This window comes from Podarcis liolepis (genome assembly GCF_965112155.1).
Source record: "Podarcis liolepis genome assembly, chromosome: 17".
Taxonomy (NCBI): domain Eukaryota; kingdom Metazoa; phylum Chordata; class Lepidosauria; order Squamata; family Lacertidae; genus Podarcis; species Podarcis liolepis.
In genome coordinates this window covers 4168685-4191084 of record NC_139571.1, presented here as the reverse complement: position 1 = coordinate 4191084, position 22400 = coordinate 4168685, and the positions used below count along the sequence as shown (strand labels likewise).

At 45.9% G+C, this 22400-nt stretch overlaps 1 protein-coding gene across 2 annotated transcripts in view; it reads right to left on the bottom strand.

Annotated features, from left to right (window-relative positions):
• PLXNB3 (plexin B3) overlaps window positions 1–22400 on the bottom strand; it is a 54865-nt gene that overhangs the window by 24462 nt on the left and 8003 nt on the right. For both annotated transcript variants that reach the window (XM_083482753.1, XM_083482754.1), the window contains exons 3-15: window positions 20137–21231; window positions 19838–20017; window positions 9679–9804; window positions 8805–8905; window positions 8575–8707; window positions 7715–7871; window positions 5592–5700; window positions 4949–5060; window positions 4456–4584; window positions 3453–3663; window positions 2651–2823; window positions 1522–1673; window positions 55–160 (exon numbers count right to left, since the gene is read on the bottom strand). In XM_083482753.1, coding sequence (XP_083338879.1) covers window positions 55–160; window positions 1522–1673; window positions 2651–2823; window positions 3453–3663; window positions 4456–4584; window positions 4949–5060; window positions 5592–5700; window positions 7715–7871; window positions 8575–8707; window positions 8805–8905; window positions 9679–9804; window positions 19838–20017; window positions 20137–21231 — 2784 coding nt within the window. The remainder of the gene's footprint in view (window positions 1–54; window positions 161–1521; window positions 1674–2650; window positions 2824–3452; window positions 3664–4455; window positions 4585–4948; window positions 5061–5591; window positions 5701–7714; window positions 7872–8574; window positions 8708–8804; window positions 8906–9678; window positions 9805–19837; window positions 20018–20136; window positions 21232–22400) is intronic.

Sequence of the window (22400 nt, the reverse complement as noted above, 5' to 3'; positions counted from 1 at the left end):
TATTTCCTTAGACCCCCCCCTTGGGCATCCGCCAGTCCTCTGTAAGATACTGACCTGATAAGTGAAGTAAGTTTCAGAAACCCCTGGCGGACGGTCTCCTACAGTGACCTGGACAGGGCCAGATAAGCCTCGCTTTCCAGGAGAAACATGACACACAATCCTGTAGAGAACAGCAGAAAGGCCCTGTCATGAAGGAGCCTGCCAAAGTCCATGGCAGACATTTTGAAGAGCAAGGACAAAAGTGATAGAGCCGGTGGGCCAGAAGAGGAAGAAGAAGCAAAACACAGCACTAAGGAGATCACCCCATAAACTCAACCATTTCTGCTTGCCTGATGGAATGATCTCCCTTTTTCTCCCCTATGTGCTGTTCTGGGGGGTTCTCCCAACCCTGCAGAGTGAATTTGGGGGAGGTGTGGAAGAAGCCCCATTGCGCTAGCTAGAGTCCTTGTACTGGCTTCTGGCAACAGAACCGGGTAGTTGAAACTGACTGAACAAGTCTACTCTGAGTAAAACTTAGTTGAATACCACCCATTATGTGTTTCAGTTCCTGTGCCTAGTGTGTTTGACTTGAACACAAGAGGCCAGAGTTCAAATTTAGCTCAGTCACAGATCCAGTGAGTGATGCTAGGCCAATCTTTCTATTTTGTCCTCAGCCCTCCATCTGAAAAGTGGGAGTCATGACAATCCTCTCTCTCTAGGCTGGCAAGAAGGAATGCTATTCAAAAAAACAAAGCATTCAGATAAGCTAGAGAAACGGCTATAAAGCGTAGGGGCTTTTTGGTTTAGGGAGGAGAAATGATTAAACACAGGCAATATGAAGGCTTAAAAAGATATGGATTAGGTAAGGAAAGTGATCAGATAAATTTTCTCCAGCTCCCTTGTAATGCTAGAATTCAGTGCCTTCCAATAAAAGTGACAGGCAACAAGTTCAGTACAGGCAACAACATGTAAATTAATTTATGGAATTTGCTGCCACAAGATGCATTGAATGGCACTACCTTGATAGGCATTACAAGAGGGTTAGGAAAAAAACCACAGGAGGATAGATGAATAAAGGCCTCTGTTTGGAAGCTCCCAATCCAAAAGTATCAAACCACCATGTGTCAGTTGCTAGGGAAAGGGTTACTGCCTCCATGCCCTCCTGGCTACCGCAGGAAGAAACAAGATGCTAGACCTTGTGGTGAATTATGATGTGTAAGTTGACTTTTGTACACTATCCTGAATAAGGAAAGGAGGCTAAGAAATGTTTTAAAGAGATGAAGCAGGCTACTGGCTCAGACTTCTCACATTTAATGAAAATCAGTAGAATGCTACACAGTAAACATTCAATAACACATGCAACTGATATAGCTTGCTATGCATCATAGCAAATAAAACTGATATGCAAACCAGTGAAACAAAATAGGTTCCTCAGCTGCCACTTTCTTGGTTGGAATTGGTTGCTCTCTGTAGCTCTTCATAAAAAGCTGGTTTTCAATGTTTTACACGGGAGAGCCATGCCCTTCTCCCAGGCCTCCTTACCTAGTAGAAACCAGATACTGAGCTCGATCGGGGATGCATGGCAACCCAGCCACAGTCACAGTTTTGGCCACATCCTCAAAGCGACGGCCGAGGTTGGATCCTGTCACTGTGAGAGTCAGGCCCCCCTCCAAGGGTGCAGTGATGGGGTGAATCTAGAAAACAGGAATATTTTATTAGCAGCATTTATGTATTGCCCGGTTCTCTGGGCAGCTTATAAATAATAAAAATCATGAGGATAAAAAACAACCAACAGATTCCAGTTTTTTTTACAATTCAGCATAAAAACATAAAAAACATCATAAAGAAAAACACAGTGTCGTTGTAAGTATACAACAGACCTAAAATTCAGTGGATTCAGCAACTTGCAACTGAAAAGCCTGGGGTGGAGGCTATGGGAAAATCTGTGCCAAGTAGACCACAAGGCCTGGCAAACCTGTGTGGGGAGGGCATTCTGAGAAGGCCCCTTTTTCCAGTGGTCACCCATTACACCTCATTTATTAGTAGCACCCAGACTGGGCGTTATAGCACCAAACCAAGTTCTCCCTGCTCCAGATTGGACTAAAAGATACAAAAAGCACTGGCAGCAGACTAGAGACTAGTTGGTTTACTGCAAGAGTTCTCTCAGGCAATAACCTAGTCTACCAGATATATGACAGACTGGAAGGAAGTAGATGCACACACACTAAATACAGGCTGAGGCCTAGTTTCCATTGTGCTGGTATTAAGTGGACAACTTCAGACTGCAGGTCAAGGGTCACATATCTGAATACTCACAGCACACACACTCTTGCTCACAGAAAACTAGATGTCAGGATAAAAGCTATACCAGAACCCGTCTCCCTGACATGTCAGTTTTCTACATTTAGAAAAACTTTTTCTATGCAGAAGCATTCAGTGGTGTGCACCATCAGCAATCTGAACAGGACAAGCACTGGTACTATTTATTTCATAAAATTTATATACTGCTTGATTGTGGAAAAACAAAAACCTCATTTACAAAATGGTCCCAGTTTTTTGTTAGCAGAAGTGGGACCTAGTCAGCTTCCTAGCTCAAGTTCTATACAAAAACTTCCCAAGAAATGGACCGGCAGTTAACCAGAGTAGCAGACCTAACTTTGCTGATTCTCACCGAGTGGATGACGGGTGATGGACAAGCAGCTACGTCAGTTTTGGATGGGCACAGGTCCTCATAGATGCAGCTGGCCACCTCTCCTAGCTGGCACCAAATGCAGCGGAAATGCTGGGGAGCAGCCTTGCAGCGGCTGCAGTCAGAACGGCCAGCAGAACAGTTGTACAAAGTCACTGGAGAAGGAGGCAAGAAGGTAAGCATGAATATCAGATTCAAGTCATACTGTTAATATTGCCTTTTCCAGACCAGCAAGAGTTCATTCCTAACCCAAGGAAGGCAGGAATGTGCAAGACTGCAGGGCCTTGAGCAACTCAAGGGTAGTGGTGGGACATATCCAGGGTTTAGTATACACTGTGCTGATTTTTTTAAAGGAAATTGCACCAAGAAAACCTGAATTATGCAGCCTGCATGAACCATGCAATTTATTTGCTTGTTCTGCATAATCATACACCGGGTTTACTATTTTGCTTGATTTCTTCTGGTTTTGTTATGGTGGGGAAGGGCACAGTGTTGCACAGGGCACTGAAGGTTCATCTCCAACCACTGAAAAGCTTATCACACCCAGGTCAAGCTTTCAAGGCTCTGTGCATAATTGTTTAAGCATCTTTCTGCAGCTATGAGGGTTAGAAGCCTGCATTCTTCCTTTTGAAATTTAAAAAACAGGGGATTTCATGAAACTGAATCCTGCACCCAGTACCACATTCTGCACTCCCTGTTGAATTGTGGCCCACACAAAGGCATAACCACAACATTATATATATATACATACAAAATCCAACCTCCACAGGTCATCATCCCTTACCATGCAGGTCTCCATGGCTGTCAAGGCGCCGGTCTTCCCCTATCATGATGTAGAGAGGGACATGCAGCTCAGGGGCAGGCTGTGAGTAGTTATATGCCTGGGGCAGGCACTGCACACGACGGGATGTTCCCCTGTCCCCTTCTTGCAAGGATGCTGGAACCACAACCGGGGTTCCCTCCACTTCCAGTACACAGGAGAGTGTTACTGGGGCCTGAGGATGAGGACAGGGTGAGACAGGGCCCTGCACGCCACACCTGCCCCCTCCTTCCCCAGTCCTGCCACAAAGTCTGCTCACTCTCAGTCCTGCTCTCCCTGCCCTTTCGTTTGCCAGTCCTAACACAGAGGGGCAATGCCAACTACATCTGTCATGGCAAGCTGAAGCCCCTCAGAGTTCAGCAAAGGCACGACTTGCATACAAATAACTGGTATGTGTGATGCTGCAGCAACTTTTATTTTTTTATTTCTTGCATTTTTATCTCACATTTTCCCTCTAAGGAGCTTAAGGTGGCATACGGGGTTCTCCCCCTCCTCATTTAATCCCCACGACAACCCTGTGAGAGGCCAGGCTTAAAATATTAAAATAGCACTCAAGCACACGTCTTCAAATTCCTAGCTCCTTTGCAAGACCGATCTGAAACATGTTCAAATCTTGGGAATCACGTTCTGCAGAGGAGCTGGGGGAACAAGTGAGCCTCCAGATGTGGCTGGACTGCAGCTCCCATCATGCCTGACTATTGCCTGTGATGGCTGCAGCTGATGGGAATTGTAGTGGAACAACATCTAGAAGGCCACCAGTTCCTTATCCGTGGGGTATGGATTCCCTTAAAAGTTAAGAACATGCATACCAAAATGACACGTTCCTTGGGTACTTAGACGTGGCAGACTCAAGTGCATTTTAGCTTTGAAATGAGCCCCTTGTGTCCCAAGAGGTCTTGTCAAGCCCTATTTCCTTTCACACAGAGACACACCAGTAGCTTCTAGGACTTTTAATCTTGTCACTTACCGTCAACAAGTGCAGATTCCAGGCTACCAGGTTCAGTGGCATTTTCACACCAACAGGAATCAGGTGGGTCTCCCCAATGCCCCCCACACTGGGGCAGGCAGCTGCACCACGGGGCTCTTCAGAAGTTAACTAGGAGACACAGAGGGCTTAGATGCAGAAACATTTCTCCCATTCTTCCCCCCACCAACATAATTTATTCTGGAAAGTAAGGCGGGACCTGCTATACTGGGGTAGGCAACCTAACGCCCGTGGGCCAGATGCGGCCCAATCACCTTCTCAATCCGGCCCACGGACGGTCCAGGAATCAGCGCGTTTTTTCATGAGCAGGATGTGCCCTTTTATTTAAAATGCATCTCTGGGTTATTTGTGGGGCATAGGAATTCGTTCATTTCCCCCCCAAAAATATAGTCCAGCCCACCACATGGCCTGAGGAACGGTGGACCGGCCCACGGCTGAAAAAGGTTGCTGACCCCTGTGCTATACAGTTACTCACCTTCTGATTGTACACAAGCCCCTCTCCATCTGGGCAGGGCCCTCCAGGGACACAGCGGTGACTAGATGGGCACCAATGACACATCCAGGGGCTGTCCACACATGTCCCACACCTATGGGGGAAGGGGGGGGGTTCAAAGGAAAAGGACCTTTAAACAGGACTGTATGTGGACAGCAAGTTCAGAAAGGGAGGTGAAACATTATTATTTTTTAACAAACAAGGAAGATTCTAGCTTAAGGCAGCAAGAATGTGCTTTGAAGTGTCAGGTGAGATCTTCTAGGCTATGGGAGATTCAGTGAGACTGTTTTCAACAGAGAATGGGACGTTAGATCTCTGCTTTGCCCTTGCTCAGAAACAGAATAATTTATGTGAAACAAGCAATTATATGCATGTGCTTAATTTGCATAATTCATAGGAAAGTTCCAGAATTCAGTTTTCCTTAGTGCAGAATTTCAACCTTTTAGTACAAAGAGTGAACACAGTTTTGTTTTCAACATAAAAGCTTCTTGCTAGCTAGGGCAAGTTCTACTACACCCCCTCCAACCTCCCACCCTCCCAAAAAATCTTACAGATGCTTCTCAATATCCAACCTGCAGCCCCCTCCCCCCCCAAATGCCCTCATCCCCACTCAACATTCGCTCACGGGGTGGCATCAGCAAGTTGGCTCACAGCATTACAGTCATAGAAGGAAAATCCCACGGACGCCACCACTACATCCTGGAACATCAAGGCTAACGCCACAGTCACGTGATCTGAGGAGGGGAAAAGCACAGTAAGAAACTTTCCTCCCACTTACACATAATGCAAGGTGAATGGCTACCTCCACACACCCTCTGAAGAGCATCAGCATGCATGCGCACCAATGGCCTCTTGACTTTTCCCACCAATTTGGGCGATTCTAGTGAAGACCCTTCAGAGATTATCACTTGGTCTAGGCCAGAAGTATTTAATGGTTGCTGGGTAACAGAGAAGCATTTTCTCAGGTGGCTTTATAGTTTTGAGAATAGGCAAAGGCAACTGAAGGGAGGCCGCGATGCCCGAAGCTAAAAAAACCTCAAAGGACATGTGGCTGCGACTGCCTTCCACTACAGTGATAGAAATATAACAGATGACCAAGCCAGAGTTCTTATCAAGGTGGCAAACCTGTGTCCGGGCTGCACCACTTCAGTCAGCAAGTTGAGATTCCGTAGGAAAAAACCCTCCGCAGAAAAAACTAGAATGTCAGGGACTAGCACACTTGTCCCTGAGTTTTCTACGTGGAGCTTCTTTTGCTCCAACCTGTAGCCTGAAGTGCTAGATCCAGGCACAAGGTGACCACCTCATGTGAGAACTAGGCCTTGGTCTAGGCATAAGAACTAGCCCCACGTTTGTCAAAAGGTTTTTGGGGTTGTTTTAAGCATCTAAAACTTGGGGGGGGGGTAGTTAATACCTACTGGATTGGTTTATAAGCCTCCATGGGAGTCCATGGATGGCCTAGAACAGGCATCCCCAAACTCGGCCCTCCAGCTGTTTTGGGACTACAACTCCCATCATCCCTAGCTAACAGGACCAGTGGTCAGGGATGATGGGAACTATAGTCCCAAAACCGCTGGAGGGCCGAGTTTGGGGATACCTGGCCTAGAATGTGGGGCACTGCAAATACATTCACACAAGGGGAGATGGACTTCCTCCCTAGAACCCCCTGGCAAAAGCAACAGGACTGGCTTTGAAGCATGGCACTCATAGCAAAGCCTCCACATGCCTCTGGGCATGAACTCCCGGAGGTTTATTAAGGCCTTGCCAGAAGAATCAACAGTTGGGCTTGATACTTTGCAAAAGCGCAGCTCCCCCACTGCCTGCTGGAAAACAGAATAGCACCAGGATATAATTCCCCACAGTAATCCTACTATGACACCTAGAGCACATGCTCAAGGTCAGTCCACATAGATTAATTACTTAAAGATATTTTAGCGCACACACCCTTTTTTTTGCATATGAAGATCCTTTTTGTTTTTTTAAAAGGAGGGATATCAAGCAATTTCTTTTTCAGTTTTACAAATGTATGTAACTTCATAATTCTACTCTTCTTTAATGACTGTCAGCACTAAGCCAAAGTGGAAGCAGCAAACAATAAACAGATTGCCAACTTTTCAAGTGGGGGCTACTGCTGTGTTTTTAAGAGGAACTTGATCAGCAGACATTCAGCAAGTTTATCTACATACTTCAAAAAGCTGCACCTGCTAGTTGCTGAAGATCAAGCTACTGTTTTACAGGCACAGAAGCAGAGATTGCTTGAAATGTTGACAACCCAAGTTGTCTGGAGAAATCAGGGACAAGCTACATATTGGGTCAATTTTATTTTCAAAGGAAGAATAGCCACACTGATCAAGGGCCTGCTCCTTATCTGTATCGTGGTATTATTATTCTTCATTAATTTTATATACCGCCCTTCATCCGAAGATGCTGTCCCACTGAAAACCATCCCTCTTCTGGGGGAAATAATAGCTGTAAAGGGTACAATACAGTGGTACCTCGGGTTACAAACACCTTGGGTTACAAACATTTTGGGTTACTGACTCTGCTAACCAAGAAGTAGTACCTCGGGTTAAGAACTTTTACCTCAGGATGAGAACAGAAATCGCGCACTGGCGTGCAGCAGCAGCGGGAGGCCCCATTAGCTAAAGTGGTACCTCAGTTTAAGAACAGACCTCCGGAATGAATTAAGTACGTAACCAGAGGTACCACTGTATTGCAAGGTTAGAAGTCAGGCATACTTTCCTGGCTCACCTTTGCCCTCTTGGGTGGGTGGCACCTGCTGGGGAACAGGTGAGAGGCAGCGAACCCAGGAGTCTTGCAGGAGTGCTTGGCTGTCTTGGCTCCCGAAGGCACAGTGGTATTGCTCTCCCTCTGCCAGTGCAGGGAGACGTGGGACCAACATGGAGACCTGGGCAGAGCAGGAGACACATCGTTTTATAGGTTTTAAGTTGTGGGTAGACATAGCAGATGACACAGCGATTTCTCCAAAGCAGCTCTTTATTTGTAAGCTGAAACAGAACTGAACAGCAAACAGCTCAGCCGGCCTGCTTTTATAGGCAGCCAGCTGTCAACATCATAGCAACAACAACCCAGGGCTTCCCGCCTAAAGTAACTGACGTGGACCTGAGTGAAAACTACATACACGATACTCCTTTGGGCCAGGGTGAGAACTTCAATACATAACAATAGGAATGTAGCTTAATTGGCTGGGCCACTTTTTGTGGCTTAATTTTTTAGGGTCTTAATGTTATATTTTCCTTAAGTTACTTTTAGGAGAACTGTATGGGCAACTTTGAAAATAAAAGCAGAGCACTGATCTTAAGTAAATTAATGTTTGGTGAGCCAATGTTTGGTGATCCCTCTCAGGCATGGGGCGAGTGCGGTAGCAGCTAGGGATCAATCTTTGCCAGAACTTGATGAAGATAAGAAAAGGAATCTCTAGGCATCAATGTCAATATACATGCTATGAGCAATGTGCGTTTGAGGAAAACCTAGGTGACACTGAGATGCTTCATTCCACACACATGCTAATTAAGAGAGTAACATGTGAATAAGCACCTGATCCAAATCACAATCAACCCAGGTTTCAACCTTTGACTCTCCACATTCACCTCTGTTTGTTCTTCTCGGCTCTGATTGGCTGGTGACATCTGTTCCACTCTCAAACATTGGCTCTCAGCTCCATAGCTCCAAAGCCAGTGATTGGCCATCTCATGGCGCTCACACTCCAACTTCCGGGTACACCTGCCAATCAGCCAATTATATTAGAGACAGAGAAAAAGAAGGCGTGTCTTTTAATTTGAAATAAAGCACACTCTGCTAGTTCTCATCTGTGACCCACCTACTCTGCAGAACACACCAACCACAGAAGGGGTCCTGGGCGCGCAGGCAGGAGGCACAGTCCTGGAAGTGAGGGCATTCAGAGACCGGGACCTTGGAGACCTGGGTTGGAAAAAGGCAAGTCATACACTATATACTCAAAAACCACCACCACCAGTAGAATCTAGGCTACTTTGCATCCGTTTCTGCATCGGCCTCTACTAATTTCAGATATATTCAGAAGGGAATAGTTTTAGGCCAAGGGCAAGGGGGTGGTAGAGAAAAGGTATCGATAAGGAAAAGGATGGTTAAAACAGGAGTGGAGTTTGAGGGGGCAGGAAGTTTGGCACTAAAGGTCACCCTTACTGTCTTACTCCAGACAACACAAATGAACTAAGCTAAATATGATACAGGAAAAGAAATATCTAGTAAGTTAAAATTTATTTCAGAGTAGCACTCAACCTTGTACCATACAATCTGAAGAGAAACCAGAGTATGTCACCATAGGTCCTAAAAGCCATTTTCGCACCTCACAATGTCTGGACAGTTTTATCCTAAAGTATCTCCTACTATGTTTCTTTAACTGTGTTGTGCTCTGATCCATGCACTTTTTCTATGCCAATAAAGGAGATTGATTGTTATAAACTCTGTACCATCTCATAATCTAGTAACAGGGCTTAGATTACCTCTGAGCGCATAACGAAGTTTTTTTGCACAAGGCAGCACAGCAATGCTGCAAGTTTTCAACATGAAAATAACTTAGGGGGGTGTCCTATGAAAACTCAACAAAAGCAGATACAACGCAGAACTTTCCTGCATCCAAACTGAGGATGACAAACAGCAGTGCTGTAGAAGTAAAGGGAGAAGGGGATTGTGCCCCATGACTACTCACACACCTGGGAGGCCGTCATCACATACAGGTGGGCCCCACTGCCATCCAGTAGCAGGTCTGGATTGACTGGGGAACGCTGGCCAGTGGGAACGGTGCTGTAGACTTCTGCCACGGTGCCATTCAGGTAAACCTAGACAAATGAGTAAGGGCTATCAGTGCCTATTCAAAAGTTGTTTAGGAAGCACATGACAGCGAGGAGGCCTCTGAGGCTAAGCACTTCTGGAAATAGTCTACATAGGTTAACACCCTATGTAGGTCCTTGTACAGTGGTACCTCGGGTTACATACACTTCAGGTTACATACACTTCAGGTTACAGACTCTGCTAACCCAGAAATAGTGCTTCAGGTTAAGAACTTTGCTTCAGGATGAGAACAGAAATCGTGCTCCAGTGGCGTGGCAGCAGCAGGAGGCTCCATTAGCTAAAGTGTTGTTTCAGGTTAAGAACACTTTCAGGTTAAGAACGGACCTCCCGAACGAATTAAGTGCTTAACCCGAGGTACCACTGTACTTACATATTCTTCCTCCTCAAATTCCACCGCTGACCAGTGTCAGTAAAAAAGGATCCTGTTTTGGATCAACCCTGTTCACACTTTGGGGTGTCCTCCAGGGATCGCTGGACTGCAACTCCCACCACCCCGACTATTAGGCAATTAGGGAATTGGGAGTCCAGCAACATCTGGAGGGCCAGGGGTTCCCCAAAGCAGCATGTTATAAGCAACATGGGGTTACCACTGAAAACAGAAGCCCCAGGTAAAGGCTCTGGGCCTTTTATGGCTGGAGAAGAGGGGAAGGGCAGCACCGTGTTGCTTATCCTACGTAGATCTGCCTTGGGTTCTGTGTGGCTTTGCTTTTTTTCTTCTACAGTGGTACCTCGGGTTACAGGCGCTTCAGGTTACAGACTCGGCTAACCCAGAAATAGTACCTCGGGTTAAGAACTTTGCTTCAGGATGAGAACAGAAATCACATGGTGGCGGCACAGCAGCAGCGGGAGGCCCCATTAGCTAAAGTGGTACCTCAGGTTAAGAACAGTTTCAGGTTAAGAACGGACCTCCAGAACAAATTAAGTTCTTAACCAGAGGTACCACTGTATTGGTCCCGATTCCATATGTCAAGTTAAGAGCATTTTGATAAGTATGGTTAACTAGAAGAAGAGATTTTCTCCTTTTCTCTGGGACTGAGATGCTCTGAGGAAATGGGACAATAAGCCTTTAAAATAAAAGCCATTTAAGGCAAAAATGTCCCAATGCCTATCCAAAAAGTTACCGTACTTATGCAAATCTATTTATGCTCTTTTGCATTCATTGACTTGGTTTTCAAGGCTTGTTTTGCAGCCAGTACCTGCTTCTGTGTTTGTTTGTGTGTGTGTACATACCTTAGATGTTGTAGGGAAATGGTAGAAGGGCACCTTAGAAATGAACTGGAAAGCAGATGTGAACAAAATAAAAATCCAGCTGCTGCCCCTGCCCTGTCCCATGGTAACAACACCTATAAACTAAATAAAAGTTTGCTTCCCTTTAATGGCACCCCAACATCTGATGCCCGAGGCAGCCGCCTCACCCCAGATTAGTGGGAAGACCAGCCCTTCTGGTAGCATGAGAAAGACAAAAAGCTCCACCACCACCCAGAAAGAAAGAAAGAAAGAAAGAAAGAAAGAAAGAAAGAAAGAAAGAAAGAAAACATGTTGTCTCTGCCTGCAGGCTTTTAAAGAGAAAGGTAAAAGTGATACCTAGAATCCAATACTCTTAACAGAAAAAGAGGGAGCACTTGCTGGATAACATCTAATAACCAACAAAAGAACATTTAAAGGCTGTAATCTTAAATACACTTACCTAGGGATAATGCCCATTGAACACAGTTGACTTACTTCTGTGTAAACTTGCATAGGATTGACCACTAAACAAATACTAGATAGGAACACCATGGAAAAGTCATTTATTTATTTAAAGCACTTCTCACTCTTCAGCTGAAAAGGCTCCCAGAGTTGTTTACATAAGACTGCTAACAAAAGAGACCCTGCCCTCTGACTCACAATCTAAGAGACACGACACAAAAGAAAAGGGGAGGAGGAGGGAGGAGGAAAAAGCATATTCAGGCACTAGTTCTTTCTACAAAAACAGCAATTATTATCCATCTTTTGAGTGGAAACTCATTTCCACTGGAAGTGGCTTTCTAAGTCCTTCGGTCCAGGATCCTTTTAACTGGTGACAGCAAGGGCTGAACATAGAAATTTAAGCATACAAGTGATTTCTATGCATAAATCCCTGGGTTCAGCTCTGCTATGGAGCTACAGCCCTTCACACATTCTCTGTTTTCATCTGGCTGCAGCCTTGCTATGGTGTAGGAATGGGGAACCTGTGTGGCCCTCCAGATGTTGTTGTCCAACCCCATCACTCAGCCAGTGTGACTCTTGATCAGGGATTATGGACCTTGCATTAGTATAGCAACAATGTGAAGGAACACAGGTTCCCCAGTTCTGAAGTTAGTCTGACAAATTTAGATTTACCTGCTGCCGAGTTATAGGGCTAATGATCCAAGATTCTGATCTACAGACACTGCAAGATACAGGGGACAAGCCTATGGTGGCCATAAATACAGGCCGAAGCTGCATTGGTAGGCGAATGTTGGCTATTACTCAGCTCTGGGTGCCCACACACATTCCTGACCATAGATTTCCAGGTTGTTAAGCATGGTAGGTGTTTCCCTTTGATTGCAAAAGAATGCTAAAAAGGTGTGTAGCAAGAGATACAATTGCGGAGTAATGGCTGATTTCACAGAGGTTGCAATAGTTTCTGAAAGCACTGATACTCCCTGCTAATGCAGTTCTTTGAAGGAAGTGTCCTTCTGGGGTGTGAAATGGCGAATGTTGACTACTATCTTCTCCTCCCACTCAGCTTCCAAGTGATAGTAATCTTACCCGAAGAGGGTGTTTTTTGCAGAAGGCAAACAGATTAGCAGAGATGTGGGCCATGGTTATGCAAGACGGCCATTGTGTAGAAAACTACGCAGGCAAGAGCTCAGGAATGCCTACGGAGCCACAAATGTAGGCACCCCAAGTCAAGTCATATCCAGTATTGATATTTTAAAGACTAACATACCAAGAGATCCCAGCAAAAATTATAGTTTTTTAAATAAATACCATGTGGGACATTAATCTTTATGTGATAGCTAACTAAGCACAGTGTGAGGGCTACAAAGTTAGACTCTGGGCTCCAGTTCCCAATGAAGATCATGGTGTCCCTTCAGGTCAGCCTTTTTCCACCTAACGGACTTCACAGGGTCATTATGGGATAGCGCCTTGGTGGGCAGGTGGAATAAAAATGCAATAAAATAATTTTAAGACACTTTAGAGTAATTTAGCAAAATGAAGGGCGACTTGGGTTAGATTCCACACAAGCCTGATTCAGGCTACAGCAGAATTGTGCATATTCTTGTACTAAAAAGATAAAATAAGCTCCAAGCTTGGCACTAAGAAACATTAGTCAGGTACTGGAATAAATCTTTACTGTATTATTATTTCTTTACTTTGAGAAACCTGTCCTACTCCTTTCAGTTATGGGGAATAATGTATTTATTTAAATAAAAGGATTTCTATACTAGTCTCTCACAAAACATCAGCAACATAAAAAATACAATATAATCGTTGCCTGGCTACTCGAGATAGATTTTAAACAATTGCATTGGCCTGCTGGCATAAAATAATAATGCTGTGTTTATGGTGATAATTATAGACAGTAGGCACTGTAGAATAATGAAGGTTAAGAGAACAAAGCCAGGTCCCTGGGCTTACAATCTCAAACCAAACAGAGAAACAGAACTATAAAGAAAGGAGCACCAAAGAAGATTGAGAAGAGGCAGAGATCAGAGGTTAAAGCTGGGCTGCATTTAAGCAGTAGCTGGTAGCATTGGTGACGAGGAACTGCATGCAGATGAGCACATGGAATGCTGTGCAGCTGAGTGAGCAGGCTGGCAGAGGAGCGGATGGAGAGCTCCTTCTCTCCTCTGCGCGCAGCAATAAGGGGCTGCCCTTCCCAGCACACCAAGCCTAGAAGTGCAGCAAGCTGCTGAAGAGAACAGAGTTCTCCATCCCTTATCCGCCAGCCCCTCGGCAGGCTAGTAATTTTTATGGGCTTATTTGCAAGGCTGGATTAAAGGCTCAGCAGAGGAGATCAGTTTTCAGACACTTGCAAGGAGGGGGGCACAGGGAGTTCCAGAAAAAAGGGGCTGGAAAGAAAAGGACACCAGCATGAAGTAAAAACAAGTAGCCCGGATCTGTAGAGCAAAGACAATTAAGGGGCAAATAAGGAGAGGGAAGGTAGATAAGAAAGAGCCAAGCTTTTTTCAAAAAGAAAAAACTGAATGCCACATTCAAACTGATCCATTGAGGAAACAGAAGCCGGTGAAGAGGGGGATGTAAAAAAGGAGAAACAAGGGCAAAACAGATAATGAGAAAGGGTGAGGGGTGGGGAGAAGAAGGGGCGCCAGAACTGAGAATAAGGGGAAGGAAGGGGGGAGAGAGAGAGGATGAAACCAGAAAAAGGCAAAACAGAGAGATGAGGATTAGTCATCAAGCCAAGAAAGTGTAAGAGAACAGACAAATGTGGTTGTTGTGGGCAGAGGGAGAGAAAAGAAAGGGTAGCACTATGAAGAAGCACAAGTCCAGACTTTGGAGAAACTTGGGTAGCCATCCAAACACTCTGCCTGCCAGAAACCTCTCTCTGCCCCCAAGTGGGAGAGATCTTGTCTGGGAGGGTCTTGGCTGACATCATGCTACCCTGGACAGCCAGTGTGGTGTAGTGAGGGATGGGGAGACCTGGGTTCAAATTCCCTGTCAGCTATGAAGTTCACTGGGTAACCTTGGCTCTGTTACTATGGTCTCTCAGCTAACTGTACCTCATTGGTTCATTGCAACGAAAAAAAGGGAGATCCTTGAAGGAAGGGGAAATGAAGAAGAAGAAGAAGAAGAAGAAGAAGAAGAAGAAGAAGAAGAAAAAGAAAAGAAGATTTAATAAATTTGTACACCACCCTTCATTCAAAGATCCCAGGGTGGTTCACAACAGAAAAAGACACCGGACACATTATCAGGGTCCCTTCAGATGTTTGGTGGGTCTATTCCACAACATGTAGAACAGTGCATTAGTGATGGATGTGTGCAGGTAATAAGCACTGTAGTCTGCTTTCACTTACATGATTTCAGCTTTGAGCAAGTAAAGGAAAAATAAGTAAATGAAGAGAGGGTGAGCCCACCATTCCTCACTCTCCATTTGGGAAGGCAGTGTGAGGGCCCTGGCAGCAGCCTAGATTCCCCTCAAGGCTCCTGCCCAAAGCCCGATAACCAAGACTTCAGAGAAGGTCACTGGAGGGCGCTGGCAACTGCCCTTCCCAGAGCCCAGGAAGCAGCCCTCCACCCTGCAGGGGGACAATGGCTCCCTGGCTTCCTGCAATTTTACATTTACACATGGACCCCAGACCTAACCCTCGCATAAGATAAAGATACCTGTACTGGACCATCCACATACCATCCCGCTTTATTAGTTTTTCAGTCATGCTTCCTCAGTTTTATCACATTATTGCCATCTAGAAAGGCAGTCTTACACCGCAGCACAATTACATTGGGAGAAAACCTCTGAAACATTTGTGGGATGAGTTACAGGATTTCAGCAGGAAGCTGAAACTTTTACTAGCGCAAACAATATTGACAGCAGGATCATGCATAATTGCCCCGATAGCAGCACAAGCACAAACTGACATGAATGCACTACAAAAAGGACGTCTGGAAGAGCCTTTAGTGCAGAGCTTTCCAAACTCTGTGTTGCAACACATTAGTGTGTTGGCTGCAGTGTGTAAGGGTGTCACACAAACGTTCCCACACTCCACCTGGGGCTGGAAAGGGGTTAGTTTAGCCTCCGGTTTTCTAGTAAAACTGTATTACTGTGTCGTGAAATGATGCATGTCTAAAAAGTGTGTCACTGACATGAAAAGTTTGGAAAGCTCTGCTTTAGCACATGAGAACCATGGAACAACCGTAGCAACAATCCCTTGCCACTACCTTCTCCTGCAGCTCAAGCTTCCACGAGGGATACTGATGAGAAAGTTTCTCATCAAAGTATTTGCAGTGGCTCCAACAAAAGAAGAAAAAAGTGAAAAGAGTGGGAAGGAGAACCTGTGCCCCCCGCCCAATGTTGCTGGACAGCCTTCCAATGGTCCAAGATGGTGGGAGTTGTAGCGCAGCAATATCTGGAGGGCCCCAGGTTCCCTACTCCTAAGTTAAAGCACAGAAGCACTACCCGGAGTAAATAAAAAAGGAAAAAACTACAGCACAACCCCTGAGCTTCAAGCAATTAATTTTAACAAAATTATAAAACACACAGTGACAAATGGCAACAAGAGAGGCTGAAACCCAACAAAAGGCAGAGATAGACACCTCTGCTTTTCATCTTCTGAGCTAACAGGCAAAAGAGAAAGAGATAAAGAGAAGAGGGCCCAGCCAAGAGCCTTGGGGATCTCTTCTGGAAAGAAGGCAACCTGCCCTGTATCCGTGCTTGGTAGTCAAGCAGAGTGCCTGGGGCAGATGTCCTGGGAGCCTACATAGCAGGTAGCAGAGAGTAGGAGAGGGTCTCTACTCAAAGACAGAGACCACCCTTGCACATATCCCTTTCCCTCCCACACACTTCAACCCTAAACTACTCCAGAAAAACTTATATGGGAGAACAAAGGGGTGACAGAGGAGCAAGAACTTAATCCATACTACATGGGACCATGAAATAGCGTGAATGAAAGCTGGAGGAACAAATGGGACAGCAGGAAATATTGGGGTGGAGGAAGCACCCAGTACCCCTTGGCATCATCCTCACCCCAAACTGGCAGCAGGCTGCTCATGTGTGGGACCCTCATGTTCCTGGAGAATATGCCCAGCAATAGTGAAAGTTGTGTGGGTGCTACACCCCAGACCAGCTAGGACAGGGTGGTGGAGAGTAGCCAATGGCTGACTCTTTACTGGGGAAATGGATATGGCGAACACACCCACCCCGGACCCTTGGTACGACAAGAAGGACTGCTCCCTTGCTGCTTAGCACACAGGCCAATTCTCTTCTCCCAGCCATGAGTTTTCACAGGACCCAACCTTTGTACAGAAAAAGAACAGTCTGAAACCACTCCACAGGGCAGGGCAGGGAGGGCAAAGCATGACTGACAGGATTCTGGAAATCCTACTCGGCGCCAGGCTGGCTTTGGAGACCTTCACCAGATAAATTTGTAACGATGTGGATGGCTACTTCCACAGCTGAACACATGATGCTGCTGTCTTATTTACTGGCCCATCTAGTAGTGGCTATTCTAACGGTCAGGACCTCAGGTCAGAAGACTTTCCTAGCATTTGCCACCCAAGTGCGACAGAGGATTGAGCCCCCAAAATGCAAGGAGGTCTGCCCCTAAGATACAGGTCTGCTCCACCCTAGAAACCTGCTTTAACAAATGAAAGTTGAGGTTTTCAGGATACTCAATTCTGCCAAAGTCTGTCCCTGGGCAGTGCAAAGTTATGCACGCTAGCCTAAACCTGAATAAACTGCAGTGCAAGGCTGCAGCTCCTGAGGAACTATGTGGGAAAACTAACCCATGTTACTGATGCAGTTTCTCACTTGGATGGAAAACACTAACCCACTGGGCACCACTGATTCTAGGTTGAAGGCACATGTGTGTGTGTGTTGAGATATGCAGAGAAGTTCTACTAGAGAGGAAGAGGTTGGGAACCTTGGACTACAAGCCTCAACTGGTATGAAGAGTGGATCAATCACTGCCCTAGGCCCTTATAGTGAGCAGAATTAGTAACCACAGTTAATTAATTAGTTAAATCAGCAATATTAGAACAACGGGGCTGAGACTAAAGCATGCTCATGTTTGTAGGTTATGCTGGTCCTTGACTGTTACTGAAAGGGTTTGTCCTCACTTCTTCTTCAGTGTTCAATCAGAACAAACAGCAATGTGGGTTTCCTCCAGAATCTGGATTGACATTTGTTCTGATTTAGAGCTAACAGTGGGTTTTCCCACTGGAATAAATGGCTGCCTTTGTTTACTAAAGTGTTATGTTCTGTCTAACATTTCCTTCATTATGCTGCCCCCCAATACGCTTATACTGGGGGGAAGGGCCTACAAACTTAGGTAATAGTTGAAATCAGAAAATTGGTTAAAAGGCAGATCAGTCAACTAAACATTAGTTAGTAAGTGGCCAGTCCAAAGGGGAAACCACATGACAGAATACAGTATGGCAAAGCCATAGACAGCAAAAACTCTAAAAGGCCGACAAGCCTTCTTAAGTCTCCAGATTCTCCTCAACTCAGTTCCAGGAATCAAGAGCAATTTTTCCAGAGCTGAAAGAGTTGCAGTAAGTACTTTATGCTACGAAAGGATCTCCTATCACTTTCCTTCTTAGTGAGAGGAGAATTTTTATGGGGCTTCCTGCTCTGTGACGCATTTGGAAAAACTGCTTATTATACACTTAGTTTAATTTTCAAAAATCCTCCACACTTAGCTCTTCCTCGTCATATGGCAAAAGAGAAGCAGCAATCATCCCGATGCAAGAAAATTTACAATATGCTTCCAGCATAAGCAACACAACAGCCTTCACTCTGTGCAGTGTAGTAGGTCTCAGGTATAGACTAAGAGGGAGGGAGGGAGGGAGGGACAGCCTGCTTGGCAGCAGGTGCTGGCGCTGCACACATGAAACATGCAATTTTAAATGGCTTGAAACATGCAATTAAAAATCAAAATCAAACCCAGTCCTACCCCTACAGGCAGGATGTGCCAAATCAGCCCTCTCTGTAGAATACTCTTTTGGTCTTTAATTTGTGGGAAAATGGAATCTCAGACTCAGGAGGAGAAGGAAATATGCCAGACACACCTTGCATTTTTTAAAAGCTAAATTTCTGCTCCAGGGTGAACTAATTCTGCACTCCAAACAGCTATACTCCATAATCTGAAAGGAATTACAAAACTTAAGCCGATCTGCATGCGCTTCATTTGCCTGTACAGGTTTACAATTTGCTTCTATTACTCATGGGGAAGAGCAGTGACCAATCCTTACACTAGTTTTGTCTCCTCTCTGGTTTCAGAAGCATCACTAGGCATCAACCACCTACTTAAACAATTATTTCTGCACCAATATAGCTAGAGACCTGCTCTGAAGAGAGGGAGAGAGAGAGAGAGAGGAGGAGGAGATTCTCAGGATGTTGAATTAGTGACCAATACCAAATTTTACGGCTTGCAAACAGGACGAGAAGTTCCACTTTTTATCTCACACATGTAGCAGGTATCTCACAAGCCTACCCAAATAAATTATACTGCGGGACTAAGACACATAGATGCTAACTTATTCAGAGTCTCAAACTCAGAGTGCTTTGGAGCAAAAGAGGTCCAGACCTTGTAGAAATTATACCAAGCTCTGCACACACGTGGATCACATGCATAATTAGAGGTCTGAAAACTCCAAACTGCGGAAATGTATCTACTTCTGGTATGGAGTTGCCTTCCCCCTATACCTCCCCCTTATAGGATATTGAAGAAGGTAAAGTAAGATCAAAAGGCACACATGGTTTTGGGTCTAACTCTTGATTCGCTTACAGACTTAGGGACATAGGTCAGTAGTACAGCAACTGCTTTGCATGCAGATTCAATCCTCAGCATCTCCAGCTGGGGCTGGGAGACAACCTTGCCTGAACTCCTCAAGATCAAGGCCAGTCAATGTAGAGAACATGGATCCAGACAGACCAAAGGGCCGATTGCATAAGGCCTACATTGAAGTGAGTGACCAATAAGTCAAACATGAATGAAAACATGTGAACACAAGCACACAAGTTCCCTTTTTAATTTTCCTTGAAGAACAGCTTTGGGAAGCAGTGATCTGGAGCACAGAAGCAGCTGCAGGCATTCTTGCTCCCCACTGCTGCTGCTTCTCCACTCCAAATCATCCTACGGATCCTGCCACACACAGGATGAACCCAAAATAAAAACAAAACCACCTATGCAGAAATATGGGCTAAATAAATTTAAACAAATATATAAGGGGGGGGGACAGTAACACAAACACCTATTTAGCAGGTGCACACCTGGGTGGAAGCAGAGCAGGAATACAGCACACAGCTCAGATTATTGTCACTGCGTTGCCCATTACCTTATGCAGCTGCCCAACACCATCTCCAAGGAAGGCGATGGTATGACCTGCTTCTATCATGGCCGCCACGGCTGTCAGTCTTGGCATGGTAGTTAGAAGAGCCTCGGCCACCAGTGGCTTCCGGCTAGCAATGGGACTAGGTGTGTGCTCATCCCCACAAGGGTAAGACTCTGGCGACTCCTGGAAATCAACAGAAAGGTTGGAATGCAGCCACATCTGGATTAGGGAAGCCTTTCCACTGCCCCTGCCTCTCCCCCTATGGAGAGAAGGCAATCACTTCCATCCTCTCTCTCTCTCACCTTAGGCAAATAATTGCAGCGTGAGGTCACCCCATATTCAATGGCGGCCTCCTGCTCATTTGTGGCACCCATTCCAGCCGAAGTGTAACACAGCCGCCGTGTCTGCTCCATGGCTGCGTTCACTTCGCCCAAGCTGTAGGAGCACAAAGCTGTCTGCGCTGTCGGGGAGGAAGTGGAGCCCTGCCCAGCGGCTGAAACGACAAAGAGGGTTGCCTCGTCCCCAGGGAAGCCAGATGCCAAGTGCCCAGCCTGAGCCAGATTGTAAACATGCCCTTTTGCGTCCCGGCACTCGAGGGGCAGCTCGACGTAGGAGTAGAGGTTAGTGTCGTCCACGCAGCTCCGCGATAGGTAGGGGCGATACTCCATTTGTGCCTTTGCTCCACGCCGAGAGAACAGGAAGTAGACGTAGCCCCCAGAGGCAAAGGCTGCCACGTAGCTGTTGTTGTAGTCCGAGAAGTCCCCCACCACCAGCTTGCCCATCCCTTCATTGGAGAACGCCTGGGGTCCTTCCAGCTGCCGGATCGTGAATGGTGGGATGCCCCCGGAGAGCTTTGCGGTTAGCCCACGACCCACAAAGAGGAGGTCACGGCCATCGTGTTGCCCCACCAAGCCCACGGTCGAAACCCGTGGCTCGTTAGCTGCCACAAACTGGTTGTCACCGGGATCCTCAGGACGGTATAGCACTTTGTTGATGTCTGCTAGGGCTCTCTTCTCGCACACTCCCTGGAAGAGCTGCCCACAGACCACCAGCTCCCCGGCCCGCTCATTGGCCAACAGCAGCTTGTTGGAGTTGTCCGTCAGCCGGGCCTGGGGGCAGTCGCGTGCGTCGCGGAAAGGAAGACACTCAGGGCTGTCTTGCGCGGGCCCCGTTCTCACACGCCCTGCCAGCCTCAGCTCGGAGCTCAGCTGGTACAAGGCATTGACAGCACCCACATACAGCGCCCCTGTGTCCCGGGCTCGGGCCAGGTGGTTGAAAGTCGTGTTGGGGACCAAGAAGGATGGGTAGGAAGGGGGCCGAGCAGCTGGGTATGACGGCAGGAGTGTCAGGGCAACCACCGAGGGCAGCAGCAAGTGGCCGAGGAACATGGCCAAATCCTGGACAGAAGGAGAAAGAGAAGGCATGATTAGCACTCAGATTACAGCAGGCAGCCTCTTTCGTGTGGAAACTCCAGGCTCAAAGGAGACATTTAATTAACTTATTCAAATAAGTCTCGTGACTTATTAGCCGTTCTCATGCAGCACAGAACTGTGGCATAGCATGTCATGTGGGAATCACCATGCTGGAGACATAGTCTGGTTTCTGCACCAGATATTTTTCCCTGGATAGGATCTGTACCACATTCCAAGAGGAGCTGCTGATCAAGGCTCCGCTGCTGGATTTTGACGCTGAGAAGTGAAATGCACCATCAACATTCGGCAAAAAATCTGGGCAGACACTCTCTCCTCACTGTTCCCCAGGGCTAGTAAAACCAGACTAACTTGTGCAAAACAGAGAGATGCAATGCCAATTTGATGATGTTTTGTCTGGTTTCTCTTGTCAGGGTGGGTTAATGAGGAGGCAAAAGAAGATCTCTTTCCACTCCACCAATTATACACTTACAAGCGAAGTTGGAATCCTGATCACCTTTTGTGAATACAAGATAGGGACTGTCTAGACTGGTCTGTAGTAAAGAGGTGCAATCTTGCGTCCTCTGTGCACCACACTTTTAAGGCAGCACCAAGAACCCAGGAGCAGAGGCGTAGGAAGGTCAGGTGGTACCTGGGGCAGAAATTTCTTGTCACTCACTCCCCCCTCCCCACATTGATTCTTCTTCTTCTTCTTTTTTTTGCCTGCAAAAATCCTTTTACGTTATTTCATATTTTCTTACAAAGGAATGTGGATTCTGAGCCTCTGATAACAAGTAGGCGACTATGGACAGATGCTTAAATCTACAGGATGGACTGTGTTTTGGCTTGTGTTATTTTATTTATATTTATTGTTTATTTATTTAATAAAATTTATTTTTAAAAACCTGCAAAGTGGTTTACTGAAACAAAAAACACCACAGCAGTAAAATCAAGAAAAATTAACAATCCTACTTTAAAACATACAAAAGCTAAAATATTAAGGTTAAAATTACTTCAACTTCCTAAGCATCTAGTTACGCTTGCCTAAAGAAGAATGCTTTTAGTAGATGCCCAAAAAGAATCTAGCAAAGACATGTGCTTTGTTGAAATTTCAGCCTTCACGACATAGGAAACGGCCAAGTAAACAGATGTTTTCG